The 16,214-nt window shown below is 42.4% G+C and overlaps 1 protein-coding gene across 6 annotated transcripts in view; it reads left to right on the forward strand.

Moving 5' to 3' along the window:
• The first annotated feature begins 2,602 nt into the window (after positions 1 to 2,602).
• Positions 2,603 to 16,214, forward strand: part of PSMD14 (proteasome 26S subunit, non-ATPase 14) — a 59,237-nt gene continuing 45,625 nt past the window's right edge. The window contains exons 1-4 of one of the 6 annotated variants that reach the window (XM_077936660.1): positions 2,603 to 2,799; positions 3,016 to 3,127; positions 7,496 to 7,590; positions 10,045 to 10,097. In XM_077936660.1, coding sequence (XP_077792786.1) covers positions 10,050 to 10,097 — 48 coding nt within the window. In that variant the 5' untranslated portion in view covers positions 2,603 to 2,799; positions 3,016 to 3,127; positions 7,496 to 7,590; positions 10,045 to 10,049. The remainder of the gene's footprint in view (positions 2,800 to 3,015; positions 3,128 to 7,495; positions 7,591 to 10,044; positions 10,098 to 16,214) is intronic. The other 5 variants (XM_028746969.2, XM_028746952.2, XM_028746944.2 and 2 more) reach the window with 5 other exon arrangements.

Genomic DNA, 16,214 nt, shown 5'->3' on the forward strand with positions numbered 1-16,214 from the left:
CCATCCCTACTGTAAAGAGATCAAACTGTGCAGTAGTAGTTAAGCATATCAGACTTGGGAAGCTTATTGTGGACTTGATACTGCTCCGATTTGTGCAGGGTCCACACAATGCTCTCATCAAAATGCTGGTATATAACCCCTCCCTCCAACCTATTAAAGAAAAAGCATATCTGATTTTTTGTTGAAATGAGGAATATGGCCCAGCTTTTCGGTGATGGTATCATGTGGCACAAAACTTGCATGCATGAGCAACACCCAGCCAGTGCCGGATTTATGGTATGTATAGGCTAAGTAGGCTGAAGCATAAGGCCTCTAAATCTAGGGGGCCTCACCAGCCCCCCCTCTCCCCAGTGCCGCAGTCTCCCTTCTCCCCAAATTGCAAACCCATGCAAGGGCAGGGCAACAGGACCAGCAACTATGAGACTCAGAGCTAGCCAGTGGGGCCCAATTTGAAGCAGTGGGGCGCAACTTGATTTTTTTTTTTAGTAGGGCCCCAGTTCACAGCCAAAGTCTGCAAAATCTTATAGATATAAATAAAATCCATCTAGATTGCCCTGGTGCAGGGGCCCCCTTAGGAGCTCAGCCTTTGCACTGTTGACTGAACAGCCCCTGCTGTGCAGATAATGGGGAAAGCTCATAAATTGTATCCCTTCTGGCATCCTGGCCAACTCTATTACACCGGTGTAAACCCTGGTGAAGCAGAAGCACAGAATAGCAGGAAATAAAATCTGCTCATAAATCAGCGACTGATAAGACTTGTCAACCAGTTCTTCCAAAGTCTTCCTAAATTATAAAGCTCCAAAATACAGGCCAAAAGAGAGCAGGTCTGGGAAGAGTGAGGCATACAATGGGCACCACCAGTGAAAAGGCCCTGCTCTGTGTAACTCCTACTCTGTCATTTGATAGAGTGCCCACTTGTCCTCCTTCTTGACATGGAATGCTCTCTATTGGAGTCTCCAGGTCCAGTACAAAGACTATAAGAAGGGAGAACAGGGACCTTGAAGTTCCCAACAGCTGTTAATCAAGCAAGCAAGCACACAGGTCACCTTTGTCACAGTCAGGATGCCTATGTCCTGGCCAGGCCTGCATCCAATCTTGTTTTTGTACAATCTTGTTTGTCTTCAGTAACCAAAATTATATTATCAACATATACAAGCAGAAAAGTTGTTTTCCTTCATTTGCAAGGAATTGTACAAAACAAAGTGGCACTAATAAAGAAATGTTCCAGGACAGCAACAGAAAGCAAACTAAAAATCCTTTTGCAGTTCATCAAAACTATCCAGCAATATCAAGTTATAGGAAAACTGGTGCTATTAACAGTAATCCTTCTTGTTGGTTAATTGGTTTGGCAACTTCCATACACATGACGTGTGATGTTAATTATTTCCCCCAAGAGTTAATGATAACTAATCACAGGCAGCTACAGGAGAGCTATGAGATTCAGGTGAGGGTCAGATGCCTTGTCAATCCCAGCAGGTATATAAGAGGACGACCCGTTCTGCCCAGGCCCATTCGCTCTCTCTCAGCCTAAGACACTGCCATGACAATAAAATTGGGTGTGGTGGTGAGAGGGGCCATAGACCAGCGGTGAAGCTTATACTTGTATGCAGAAGATCCCAGGTTCAATCTAATGGAAGAACTGGGAGACATCCCTGGAAAACTGCTGCCAGTTGATGTTGACTATACTGATGGTCTGACAATTGAAGCACATTGCTTGCCCCCAAGGAATCCTGGGAACTGTAGTTTCCTTTAGGTCCCAGGCAAAAATGTTCCTCTTTAATGAAGCCTTTGATTGACAGACATCCAATGCCCTTTTAAAATGTGTTGGGGGGCATTATTGGGTTGTTTTTATGGTATATATTTTGTGTTTTTATATTATGATTTTATCTTGTAAACCGCCCTGTGACCTGCAGGTATAGAGCAGTATGCAAATTAAATGAATGAATGAATGAATGAATGCAGTGCTTTTTCCCTACAAAAAGTCTCATTTTGACTCAAGAAAAATCAGCATTTTATAGTTCAAATCGGGGAAAGTAAAGTAAATGGACAGAAGTACAAAGATTCGCAAAATGTTTAGGGGTATGCATCCCCCCAGAAAAAAAGCACTGAATGAAAGAATGAATGAATGATTGATTAAATAAATAAAACAAACAAACAAACAAACAAACAAACAAACTCCTCACAGAGCTTAAGAAACTACAGTTCCCAGGATTATCTGGAGAGGGAAGAGCCATGTGCGCTGAATGTGCGGATAGATAGATAGATAGATAGATAGATAGATAGATAGATAGAGAAAGGCGGGAGTGAGTCTCATAACAACAGCAACTATGAAACAGGCACGCGCTGGGTATGGTGGCCAATCAGGGTCCCGCGCGTACCAACACACGGTCAAACGCGCTTACGTCGTATGCCGTAGGCGGGTTTTTTTTTGGGGGGGCATGTAGGGAAAAACAGGGCTGAGGCCACGAAGCTCCGGGCAACCCAGGAAGCGGGGCGTAGCCCGAGAAGCAGCAGAAGCGGCGAAAGGGAGTCATGGTAGGCGGGACGTTCCGTCGCCATGGCTCCGAGTTCGGTCGTCCTATTGGTCACCGCCGTGGAACGGAAGCCGAAGACGGGCGTCGCCCTTTGGCCTCCGGAAGTGTTCGGGGGAAGGCTGTCTGAGAAGTGCAAGGCGTGAGGGGGAAGGCCTGGGACGGTGCGCCGGCTTTGAATGAATCGGGCTGATTCATCGCGGCCCGGCTGAGCGGAAGGCGGCGGCGAGCGCGGCTGTCGGCGACACGGAAGGGCTCGAGCGGCCAGGTAGGCCTCGGGCCCGCGCGTGTGAGGGCGGCCTGTGACGCGGGAGTAGCCGGCGTGGTTGCCCTCCGGGCTTCGTTGGGTTCACGAACCCCCCTGCCAGCATGACCCGATAGCTGCGGGGTGAGGGGCAGCGCCATGGGAGTTGTAGGCGAGCCAAGAGGCAAGGGGCGCTGGCCGCTTCGTCAAGTTTACTTCGCTTTTTATCTTGATCTCCAGGATCTAAAACAACCAGAGGCGGCTGCGACAGACGCAGTTCAGAAGCAAGGGGCGGCGTGCTTCTCTGACCCATCGGGAATCGGGTTTCTAATTTCGGTGGGAGAGATATACTGTATGTTGTTAATGATTGTTTAAAAACTGGTCTAATGTAGGCCTCCCCAAACACACACACACACACACACACACACAGAGAGAGAGAGAGAGAGAGAGACGTTATTGTTTAAAAGCTGGTTCAGGAGCCTATCTGGTCTAATGCAGGCCTCCCCAAATATATACACTACGTGTGTGTGTATAATTTATTATTTATTAATTGTGGCCTGCATTAGAAAATATATATTTGGGGTGGTCTACACACACACACACATATGCATATTCATATGTATATTCATAGTCATATGTACATATGTATGTACGTATGTATGTATGCACACACATGAATACATACACACACACACCTCCTGCCCACCGTTGGTTTAGCAGCATCATGAGGGTCACGTTTTCCCCAGCCCTGCTTATACAAATTCTCCATCGCTGACTTACTCTGTTTCTTTCTTTCTTCATCTTGATCTAAAGCTGTTGCCAAGAGAAGGACGGAAAGAAAGGTTGTCAAATTTTGATTTTTCTCTGCCACGGATAGTATTAGGAGAAAAGGGGTTAAAACCCTGAAGTGAGGTGAAATTTTGCACTCAGGTAAACTGGGAGTATGGGACGCGGGTGGCGCTGTGGGTAAAAGCCTCAGCGCCTAGGGCTTGCCGATCAAAAGGTCGGTGGTTCGAATCCCCGCGACGGGGTGCGCTCCCGTTGCTCGGTCCCAGCGCCTGCCAACCTAGCAGTTCGAAAGCACCCCCGGGTGCAAGTAGATAAATAGGGACCGCTTACTAGCGGGAAGGTAAACGGTGTTCCGTGTGCGGCTCTGGCTCACCAGAGCAGCGATGTCACGCTGGCCACGTGACCCGGAAGTGTCTTCGGACAGCGCTGGCCCCTGGCCTCTTGAGTGAGATGGGCGCACAACCCCAGAGTCTGGCAAGACTGGCCCGTACGGGCAGGGGTACCTTTACCTTTACCTTTAAACTGGGAGTAAGTCCTGTTAACTTAGAGGGCTGTCAGCCTCCCGAGTTCAAAATGCTGCTTTCAACTTGTGGAGTGTTTCCATAATTTCAGGTCCTTTTCAAAAACATGTGCGATATTGTAGAAACAGGTGAGGTTTTACTGAGGAGTGCTGTTAAAAAGCACCTGAACTGAGGATGCAGTCCAGTGATCTCTTGCTGCTTCTGATAAGAACTCTGAACCCAATAACTGCCTGTGGTGGTAGTAGTCCCATCTTTTAAAAGAAAAAACTAGCTATTTTTAACTGCTCCACCACTGTAACTGTGAAGTTGTGTACCAAAGATTTTGTTTGCGATATCTTACTGTCTTTGTTTTTTATTGACAAGAAAGCATAGTAGTTTATACATTTTGTAAGGGCTTTATAATTTGTGTAATCTCTCTTGATTCTCCTATTTAGATATGTTTGTGTGAGACCCTATGTCTTTCTAATGCAAGTTATTCCTTTACACTAGCGGCCTATACAGCTGTTCACACTTCAAGATGAGCCAGTCATTGCAATAATTTTGTATTGTTCTTATGATATGTTTTATTGTGCTTTCCCATCTGCAGAGTAATAAAATTCATGTAGTAGCTTAGTGATTGTTAGCCATTGTTACATTCTTTGACTTTACTATAGTATATTAACTACAACAAACTACTTTTTTGTTTTGTTTGCATTTTTAATTATAAAATGTTCATGCTTAGTGTCTTCTGTTAAAAAATAAGGGAAGAAGAAATAAGATGGAAAAAGCAAGACAAAAATTTAACAACAAAATTAGCCCAAACTAGCTAATTGCTTTATGTGTAGCATTGGATCTTGTAATCAACAATTTTGTTTTTACAAGTAACTCAGTTATGCTGCATATTTTTCAAGGATCTAGTCCTTTCATATGATCCAAAACTGATACAGATGAATTCTAATCTGAGTTGGTTTTATGCTGCAGTATTTGGAAATGCCTTGGCAGTTCGTGTCAGGAAAAAGCTCAAGGTGCCTTCTCTTGTCTAGCAGCTGAGTTCAAATCAAGAGAAATCTGATTACCAGGTGGGAGGCCCCCTGTCTCTTTCTGTTGTACATAATTGATAGCTTTCTCTTGTCATCCCAGAATGTCTGGGTAGAGAATGCTACCACACATGTGGTAGGTGTTGAAGTTAATTGAAAAATGGGTTTGTGGATCTTGTAGCCTATTAAAGAATATATAACTAGCTATTAATAGAATGTTTGACAAAACCAATAGTAGAATGTTTACATTGTTTTCTTGGCAACGCTTCCCCCAAGCTTAAAATTCTAAGTAGCATTTTTGCATTGGAATAGTTATTAAAACAATACTGCATTATGCATAAATATTTGCAAATACAAATATTTATGATAATTGGAGATCCTGTTGCATTTGTGCAGAACTCCTGGTGTACTTGTTCATTAACTATTATTTTTTGGCACCTCAACAGCATCCATCTGCAAAAAACTTGCCCATATGAAAATGTGAAAAATGCTTTTTCAGCTTTCATGAAATGTTTAACTACTGTAAATGGCTAATAAAGGCTTGCATCCAACATTTTCTTGGGACTGGTGCAGACTTACAATTAACTTGGATTTAGGGATTGATCTGAAAAGCCTGCAAATCTTTCCCTCTACCTTTCACCTTACATCTGGTAAACGTTACCATTTTATTTAAGGTATTTATATACCACTTAATCGCCAATAAAATAAAAATAAAATGGGTTCTGCATTGTGTGACTGTTGCCAACCAAGATTAAAATGAGCTATGGGGTGCTCCTAAACATGCTTTGAGGACAATAATGAAACTAGTTTTTTGAAATGGATTTAGGAGCTTCCTTAAGGGTTGGCAGCACTTGTATGTAACACCGGATCTGTGTGGAGGGCAGAAGGATAAAGTTTACTATTCCTTCAATCAGCCCACTTTTCACCTCTGGAGCCTCAATTTTAAATACAGTAGTGTGGCAACCTCAAAGTCCATTATATAATTGTTGATATGTTTTACAGTGGCTACCCTGTGTTGCTAAATAGACAATTTTAATTTGCCAAGTTGAATCAAATTGGTATTTAGCACTTATAAATGTGATAATAAGAGATAAGTTTACATGATTCGAATGGACAATAGGAAGAGTTTTCATGGGTAATATAGCAGTTAGCTTGTGCTTGGAGATTTACTCCAGGATGTATTAGCTAATTCTGTTTTTTTTAATTAGCTTAAAAATTTTTCCGCACACAGCTCTTCATTAAACTGATGTGCATATCAAGAAATCTTGAAAAAAGAGACATTACACATACTTTTGTAAACCAATAAAAATATGTTTTAAAAAGTTAAAAATAAAGCTAAGTATATTGGAACATCATTTGTTCAAAATACAATATGCCTCTTTTTCTTAGCATTGCAGAATTACAATTTCAAAGGTAGTTCTTTAATCATAAAACCCCTTCCTACTGAGCGCGCGCAAAATTGTCACCACCTGTGCTTTAAAAATAAACACTGCAGTTGCCCAGGGTTTGAAATTAGCCAAGCGCCAGGTGCATTTTGCAATCGGGGATTAGCAGATTGTGAGCACTTTAAGAAGCCTTGGTGCCATGTGTGGCGACTGAGGCACAGGAAAATTGCTGCCACCGACCACTGAGGTTGCAGGAGAAATGCCTCCCCACCCTGCACACAAGTTAGATCGCTGGTGCTTGTGCAGGGAAGTGTCGGTCACCCCACCAGGTTGGCGCTGACAGCTGCTGCCACTGCGGGCATGACATTGTGCCACTTTGCCTCTTCCTGCCCCCCCAAGTGAGATCACTGGCCCACCTTCCCTTTGCCTCTCCCGTGTGTGTGTGTGTGAAAAATACGCCAGTATTTGTAAATATTAATTAATTCAAATAACATGGTTTTGGCTACTATTGCGGGGGTTGAGCCCCATTTATGTTTGTGTTGTCCAATTAAGAATTGCTTTTAAAAATATGAATAAGAATGTGTCACTAATGTGAACTGTGTATTAGTTCATGTGTTTCAAAAAAATAAATAGAAAGTGTAACTGAATTGAAAAAAAAATGTGGCTAGACATTCTGTTGTGGGGCCCATAACCTAGGTTTCAGGAGTCATGTGGCAAATGGCTTTTCTGTCCTAGTTTCTAACACTGCTATTGACTACAGTGGTACCTCTGGTTACGTACTTAATTCATTCTGGAGGTCCGTTCTTAACCGCACCGCTGCCACGCAATTTCTGTTCTCATCCTGAAGCAAAGTTCTTAACCCGAGGTATTATTTCTGGGTTAGCGGAGTAACCAGGAGTAACCTGAAGTGTATGTAACCCGAGGTACCAATGTATATGTATGAACACTGAATACTTAAAGCAGTGGAAATGCTCTCTTACTCTAAATAATTGTTGTTCCTTTTGCTTAGGTTGGAATTAAGCTTTACCTACACTAGAATTTGGACATCCAACTGAGATCAGGAAGAGAGTTGTTTAAAGGAACAGAAAACCGGGTGAGTACAAGGTAAACACAGAATAGATCCAGTTATTCCTTTAAATCAGGCATGGCCAAACTTGGCCCTCTAAATGTTTTGGGACTACAACTCCCATCATCCCTAGCTAACAGGACCAGTGGTCAGGGATGATGGGAATTGTAGTCCCAAAACATCTAGAGGGCCCAGTTTGGCCATGCCTGCTTTAGATGTTTGGCTGTGTGTTACTTAAATTGTTTAGGAACCCAATTCTGTTATGTACAGCAGCAGTGAGATACTTCTGGCCCACAGGTATAATTAAGCCATTTTGGCCAAGCCATACCCACCTGTCTACACCTAATCTAGGACAGGTATGGAGCGGGTAAACTTGCAGCAGGGCCAAAAGAGTGTTTGCGTGCACCATCAATCACCTGCGCCCACCGCTTTGCAAGAATCAATCATCAGTTGATTATTGAGTATTTGAGAGAACATTTGTCTGCATTAGAAAGCTAGTTCCATGCTGCACCTATGGTTTATGTGACTTTGAAGGCCAGGGGTCTTTTACTGCTAGTTCTTTTCTCACTAAGACTTTTAACCAAATTATAAAATCTTAGAAACTTTTCTCGTCATAAAAGTTTAGTTAAATGAGTTAAATGCTGGATGTAATATTGAAGTTTGTTGGCTTGCTCCAAAGCTTCCATCATGGAGCTTTTGTGTCAGTATAGTCAATCTGGAGCTACAGTGGTGGTGGTGGGGAGCTTCATTCATGTGCAGATGGTGGTGTTTAGAGCTGCCCTGATACTGAAGTTTTTGAAAGGCCACATTTGCATATGTGGGAGCTTTATCTACATGTTGGAGCTCACATGTGCATAAAGAACCCCTTGACTGTAATCATCTACTCATTCAGAAATTAATAGGAACCAGACTGAAAGGTAGCTTAACACTTTGGGCAAATTGTGTATTACATTCTTACCAACGATGGTAGACACCTGAATAAGAGGAAGAGAGAAGTTGTAGCAATCAGTAGATGAAGTATTTAAGGGTCCCTTTCTCTTAAATCCCATCACAGTCTTAGGTAGATCTAGAGCAAGCATATCTAGAGAGATGTTCTTAGTTCAGCCTCCCTTTCTACCCCACCCCACGCTATGATCTAGGCCTGCTTGAAGTTATATGCCAAGGAAGGGAACTAGATTGGAGCAAGACCGTCCACCTGTCAAACTTGAAAGAAGTTGCTGTACTCCTCAGTCAGCTGATTGTTAGTTAGAGCAAACCTCCTTTGAATGTGTGTGCTAATTGGCATTCCTTCTAAGAGGCTCCCTTTAACTGGTCACCAGCTGATTGTCTGTTAGAGGGAGCCCCTTTGATACCTTTCTTTCCAAATCTCTAACCACAGCTCACTGGAGCACTAACATTCATTAATTTAAGTGCTGGACAAAGCAATTTGCAAAGTCTCTTATTCAAGCGGCTCTTCAGCAGACATCATATATGATGTCAGGTGTAGGGCAGGTGGGTGTGGCTTGACTGCAGCTGTCTCACGAACCAAATAGGGAAGCCTAGTGGGCCAGATTAGGCCTGCACGCCAGAGGTTACCCACCCCTGTTGCATGCCTTCTGCCCTGGAAGCCTTTACCACTCATCTTGGGAATGTGGACGCTGTTGATAGTGGTGAGAGAGACGTTCTGCCTCTAGAGCCTGTTGAGCCTTGGCTCAGGAAGTTTAGCTATTCTGAGCACTTTAATGCATGCTTGCTTGTGCTTTAAGATATTCAAGATTTCAGAACCTAGTAATGACATGTTGTACCTGGAGGTGTGTTAGGACTAGATCAGTATAACAAATGGTAGAATGCTGATGGTTCAATCTCTATTCGCATTTAACAAGATTGGAAATGCACAGAACTATAGCCCTTAGTATTTTAACTAAAGGCATTTAATGTTTACAGCATTCTTTTGGTGTAATGAGTTCATTAAGAAAAGCTTTTGATGCTAATTCAGAAATCTATAATTTGTTCAGCGTCTTTCACATGTAGTTTTGATGCTAACTGACAAGCTGTAAGTTAATTAGCACAGAACTTACTAATGAGGATGTTAAAAAATTTCACTTTTGAATTATTTTTATATTGATGCGTTCTGGACAAATTGAAGGGAATTCTATTATACTGGTGATGAGTTTTGTTTACTTTGCTATGCAGATGCTTTTTCAGGTAAGTGGGGTGAGGAGAATGTCAATGATTTTTGCAAATGCTATATATATCTAAAAGCAAGAAATGCTTGTCTTTTTCAAATCCAGGGATAACCCAAAACCAATGCAGTTAAAGTAAGGTTGTTAATTAGTATGGAAGACAGCTTCTTGAATTAATATGTGGTGTTAATTAACAGGAAGTCTGATGTTGTGTTGTAATTACTACCAATATTTTTGACATACTGAGTGACTGAAGGTGAATTATATGGAGAACAATTTAGTAAACAGATCAGAATCTAGGTATGCTTTCTTTTTGTTTCTTTTCTTTAGAAAACATGGATAGACTTCTTCGTCTTGGAGGAGGTATGCCTGGTCTGGGACAGGTTAGTATACAGTATGTTAATTACTTTTTAAAAAGTTTTAATTACAGTTCCTAAAGTCTTACTTTTAATCATCAAAACAAAAAGCCCAATATGATCAAACTTCCACAGACAGTTGAAATACGGTAAGTGCAAAAGAAGAGGGTGCAATGTTGCATGATTTTGGGTGAATTATTGAAGGGGAGCTGTGTATGTTTCTTGCAGCAAAAGCAGCAACAAGGTTTCTTGTGTCAACATGAAAGCATGTTTATTGTGGCTTGAACTTTCATACACAAAAGCCTGCTTTGTCTGATACATCAGTGTAAATTATTGCACTGTCTTAACTTTCCAAATATAATTTGTCTGTGTGCAATGTGTGAAGTTGTAGGATATATTTGTTAGTCATGTGGGATCATATGTTCACAGATGATGAATTGGCAAAATCTGATCCAGCAGGCAGTGGAAAACACAAACAAGTTGCAAATAAAACCTTCCTGGCTTAGTGATGATAATTCAGTTTTCATTCATATGATGCAATGTAAACGTGAACAGACCTAGTTTACACAGACCTCATGGTTATCACCATAGCCATAGTACAAATTAAAAACATTGAAAACTAACTGCTGTGTGTAAGGAAATGGATCTGTAGTACTGTAACTTCATGCTTGTTTTTGGGTACAGGAAGATGGTTATTTTAAAGAACAGCTCCTCCAAGAAAGCCTCCAACACCTTCCACCCAATGTAATCTTTATTCTCTTTCACAACAAAATGCCATACCTTAAAAAGTCCTGAGGTCTTTTTTGGCAATGATTTCCATGTTTGTTTCTATCACTGATGCCTACTGGCATGCTGATGACCAAGTCCGTAGCAGTTTCCTTTCAAGCCTATCTTAATTTAAAGTAAGCTTGAAAGTCCATCACTTTAGAATTCCCAACAGATGTGCATTTAGGCATAATCTATAATAATTTCTCTTTGGAGTGCAACGGAGAAGGTTAGAGGCTTTGTAACTATTGTAATGGTCCTTCTCTCACCAAATCAGGGAAAAGAACACATTTAAACTTAATTCCTGTGGCTCAGTTTATTATAAAATTGCACTGCAATTTTTTGTTCTGTTTTGGTGACCTGTTTTGTAATGCAATTTCATGATGAAAAAGGCAAATAAGCAAAACTGTTGTTAGCAACAGTTCTCCATTAGAGGGAGAGATAATGACAGCAGAATACCTCTGTTTGAAAAATTATGCATGATATTTTCATGTGATGCTTGAGAGTGGGGTGTCCTGTCTTGAGGTCGGTCTGAACTCTCCAGGTAGGCATGTAAATAGAGAGGAGTGATAAATGCGGATGCATTCAAGGTAGGAAAATAACTGTGGTATAGGACCTCCACAGGTTTAGAAGCCCTTCTAACCACTGTGGCCCTTTGACTCGTGGAAGGGCTTTTAAACCTGTGGAGGTCCTCACTAACAAAAGCGTAAAGGTAAAGTTACCCCTGACCGTTAGGTCCAGTCGCAGACGACTCTAGGGTTGTGCGCTCATCTCGCATTGGGAATATTATTTCTGTCAATTGCATTGTGAGTGTGTAGCAGATATAAAAAGGGCAAGTTCATTAGGAAATGAATGGAAAATAAAATTGCTGATACCATAATGCTGTTGTACCAATCTATGGTGAGACCACATTTGGAATGCTGTCTACAGTTCTGGTTACATCAGCTCACAAAGGACATTGTGGAGTTGGTGAAAGGTTACAACATTTGGTACTGTTCAGTTTTGAGAAAAGTTGGAATAAGAGCTAACATGATTGAAGTTTATAAGATTATGAATGGCATGGATAAAGTTGATAGAGCGTAATATTTTTGGGTGTGTGTGGGGGGGTGTTCAAATTGAAATGGGAGCTGTGTTTGGTGTCTGATGTTGGCTATCAATACTATAGCAATGATTCTTCTGACAAGTTGAGAGACAAATGTTGCAATTAGTGATTACTTCATAAAACTCAGAGCAGCGGTTCCCAACTGGTGGTTCATGGACCCCAGGCAGTCCACGTAACCCACACAGGAGGTCCGTGGCACCATTCACACAACAAAACTACCTTAGAGATATCAAAATTTCCAAAGATAGGGACTCCATGCCTTGGCCATTGAAAAACGGGATCCACCATATGTAGCTAATTGGGAATCACTGGCTTAGAGCAGAACTTTCCAAACTGTTTGTGTTGGTGGCACTTTTTAGGCATGCATCATTTAGCGGCACAGTAATTCAGTTTTACTAGTAAACAAGAGATTTAACCCCTTGCCAGACCTGGGAGGAGTGAGGGGAGCGTCCGCGCGACACACCTACACACTGCAGCAGGCACACTAATGCAGTGATTTTCAACCAGTGTACCATGGCACCCTGGGGTGCCTTGAATGATGGTCGGGGTGCTGCAGGCAACACTGGCCTCTGTTGCTCTTTCCTTCCATCCCACCCCTGATGCCCTCTTGCATCTCTGCCTCCTAAAGGCTTACCCAGCTATTTGTTGCAGCAGCCCTGGCTAGGAGCTCCCCAGGTGAATGGTGCCTTTGGAGCTGGCCAGGGGGTGTTTCCCAGGCCTCTGTGAGGAAGTGTAAGGAGGCACCTCTCTTTGGGGCAGGGGAGGCAGCTCAGAGACCAGGAGGGGCAGTTGCGGCGCTGTCCAGAGGACTCCCAAGGAGAGGGGAGAAGAGAGGAGCTGAGGAACACACTCCACAAGGGTGTGTTCGAAAAGGACTGAGGGGCTGCTGGCTCTGCAGGCAAGGGGTGGCATAACTGGGTTCCACTGGGGTGCCACAGAAAGAGCTGTGGACTCAAAAACATTGAAAACCTCTGCACTAAGGTGCTGCAACACAGTTTGGAAAGCTCTGGCTTAGAGGATTGGATGTAAGTAGAGATAAACCTTGGACTTGCATACTCTCCTCAAATCATAGCTTCTTTGCAGACTAAGATCACCAACAACTGGTCTTTGGGTAGTAGTCTGAATGTGGCCATTATCTGTCTCCTTGGGGAAAGAAGGGGCTTTTCACCTCTGAAAGCAGGAGGGTGGGACAACCTTTTTCAGGCCAAGGGCCTCCTTCTCTTTTGGCGAATCCTCCAGTGATCACACACCAGGGGAGGGTGGGGCCAGAAGCAACAGTGAATGGGGCAATTATTGTAAATTTTACATTAAGGCACTAAACTAGTTTCTGCACTCATCCTCGGTCCAGGGAAGCAAGAAACATCAGAGTTCAATAGCACAGTCCAGCCAGGCAAAAGCACGAAGTTGCAAAGAAAGAGCTTGTAGGTAACGTGGCTGAGGGGAGTCATCCCCAGTCCTGATATTGCCTATTTTTACTTTAAAGTAATTCAGACTGCCTCTGATGACCCTATTTTAAGGAGATACCTTGAGTGTATAGGGGAGGTACAATAGTATAAATAAGCGTTGGAGCAGATCTCCCCTTAAATAGCTTCTTCCTTTGAAAGTGTAATAAATGCAACATTTTCTGCCTTGGATATTTTTCTTTTAACAATTGCATGCAGAAGATCATCATCATTTTTGTTTGGCCAGGCCTTTGGCAGGGAATTGGTGCATTTAGGCGCTGTCATTGTTATAATGGTCATTTTAATTATTGGGTGTTTACTTATCAGTTTCATAAAATTTATATACTGCTTGCTTGTAAAAACAAAAAAGCCTCATGCAGTATCACTGGATCTTACATTAGCTGCCCTGAGCACTATTTGGAAGGAAGAGTAGGATATAAATTTAATGAATAAAATTTTTCCTGCTTTACAAAAGGTGGAATTGTGGCTGCGAACCTGGGCCTGGCTCATAGCCATTCTTTCCAGTGAGCAGTATGGGGACTGCTCAAATAAGACTGATGGCTTTTATAATGAAAGATTTGTGTTGTCAACAGCCATGTTTGCTCATGTCTTTTGTGTACAGGGCAGATAAGGAGGGATTTCTCCAGTGGGTTGCAGCAGGAGTGGGCATGATTTAGGCTTGGCCGGCCTACTTTGTTTTTTTCTAGAACCCCAAGATCTACTAACAGGAGCCATGTACAATAGACGCACAATGAGGATTTAAAAAATGATTCTGCTTCTGAGTGCATCCAGAGCCTAGTAATGTGTTTTCAGTACCTGTAGTGAATTGAGCTGAGTTCCCGTCACACCAAAATGCACCCCTGATCTGCTTTCTTAATATCAGCAGCCTAATTTAGATGGGAAAAGACTTTTTGTTTTGCTTTTGCTGCTGTTCCAACAATTTGGAGCCAGAGCCCCTTGCTGTTCTATTGCTAACCACCTAGACATCTACCAGTAAATGCCTATCTTCCTTTTGCCTACACCTGGGCTATAGGGGGCAATGGTACAATTACCTTGTGTTGACTAAGGATTTGGAATTTACTGATATAATTTATTAATGTAAATTAAACATTTCTTCTCACTGCATTTCCTTTTCTGAATTCTGAAATGTCATTTCTAGTGCACAATAGCACTGACAGCTGGTGACATGATGATGCGGGTGGGTGGGTAAATAACCCAGAGTAACACTGTATACAGCCCTCAAAAAGAGTAACTGCAACGCCAGCTAAGTCTGTCCTTGAATGCAGAACATAGCATCTTGCCATATTTGCTTATTGCAATTTTGGCTAGATGCTTTTAAGTGGTGTCTTCTGGGAATACATGTAAAGGTGGACCACTTCTTTTAGAAAGGAGCGGGGGGGGGGAGGGGTGACCTGTCTCTTAGCCGCGTTAGCACTTCAACTGGAAATAAAGAAGCAAGAATTGCAAATAGCTATTTTGTTTGAATAATGGGCTTGCCAATTAGGCATCAAGTGCTTCCATCTGTGAAATTGTTGATCAGATGGGTTAGCTGGGACACTTCCAGATTAGGGCATTGTACATGGCACTTGAAAACTGTCACTTTGAAAGAGGTTTCAAGTGCTGCACTGCTTGATTCTGTAGAAACTCTTTCCTTTTTTTTTATTAAAAAAAAGAACTCATTGATAAAACCTGTAGCACCTAAGAGACCTGCCACTGATCTAAAAATCCTATTGTGCATGCTGATCTAATGTATGTAGAAGTTGAACTCACAGGCACTGTTTCCTTTTGTGTGTTTTACAATGACAGATGAACGATCTGTTGAAAAATCTGAAGGCAAGCATTCTTCTAACTTGTCTTGAACCATAAACGCGTTAGGCCTTTCTTACACTTCAGGAACTTGCATCCTGGCATTGTGGTTACCAGGCATATATTTTTAAAAGTTTCTTTTTAATATTCTATTGTTTTACAAAAAAAAGGGGTTTCAGGAGTGTCGTTAATTTCCTGTTAAGCTCTGCTGCTAGTGCAGCAGAAGAGTACGGCAGAAGTGATGTTAATAAACAATGTTTTTGGTCATCCATACCCATTCAGATATGGCTTGCAATCCTATGCTAATTCTAATTTAATTTAATGTGGCATATTCCTCAGTCAGTGGGACTGACTCTTGAGTCAATGTGTGCATGGTCAGGTTCTAAAGCATTAATGAAAAGCCCAGAGGAGAGGTGTGCAGAAGTATGTTGCCCCACCTCTTCCCTCAAGTCACCTCTTTAAAAAGCCAAGATATATGAGGAAGGGCATAAAGAAAAGCTTTAAGCAGTACCTGTTCCCATGCTGGGAACTCTGCATTCCTGAACTGGGCTTAGTAGTGATCATCAGGAAACCTTGGGGTCAGGAGATTACTATTGTCTCCTTTTCTAACAGGCTATCACATCATCACCAAGAACACTGGGTACCTTACCTCAATCATTGAATCAGTTCAGGATTCTGAAAAAATAAATGCCTGTAAGCAGCCTATTGTATTGATACCCCTTTAGTGGGAAAGGGCAGGAAAATAAGTTGTTTCCTCCTCTACATTTCCTACACCCCAAAAATTTGCAGAGGATTTCAACCTTTGGGAAGATTGAGGAAGGCAGGGAAGTGAGTGCTTGGCTCCTAACCTGCCTGCTTCTTGCTATGTTTTGAGCCAAGCCAGCAGATCCTATGCATGCAGAGCCTTCCTCACACAGAGGGAGGAAGGGGTGAATATGCATCTCCCCTTCAGCTTGAGACACAGCAGGATGTGGGATGAGTCCCTCCCACCCACTCCTATGGTAAAATGGCTTCTGTGTGTTCTCGGTG

Source organism: Podarcis muralis, chromosome 1 (assembly GCF_964188315.1).
Source record: "Podarcis muralis chromosome 1, rPodMur119.hap1.1, whole genome shotgun sequence".
NCBI classification, from domain to species: domain Eukaryota; kingdom Metazoa; phylum Chordata; class Lepidosauria; order Squamata; family Lacertidae; genus Podarcis; species Podarcis muralis.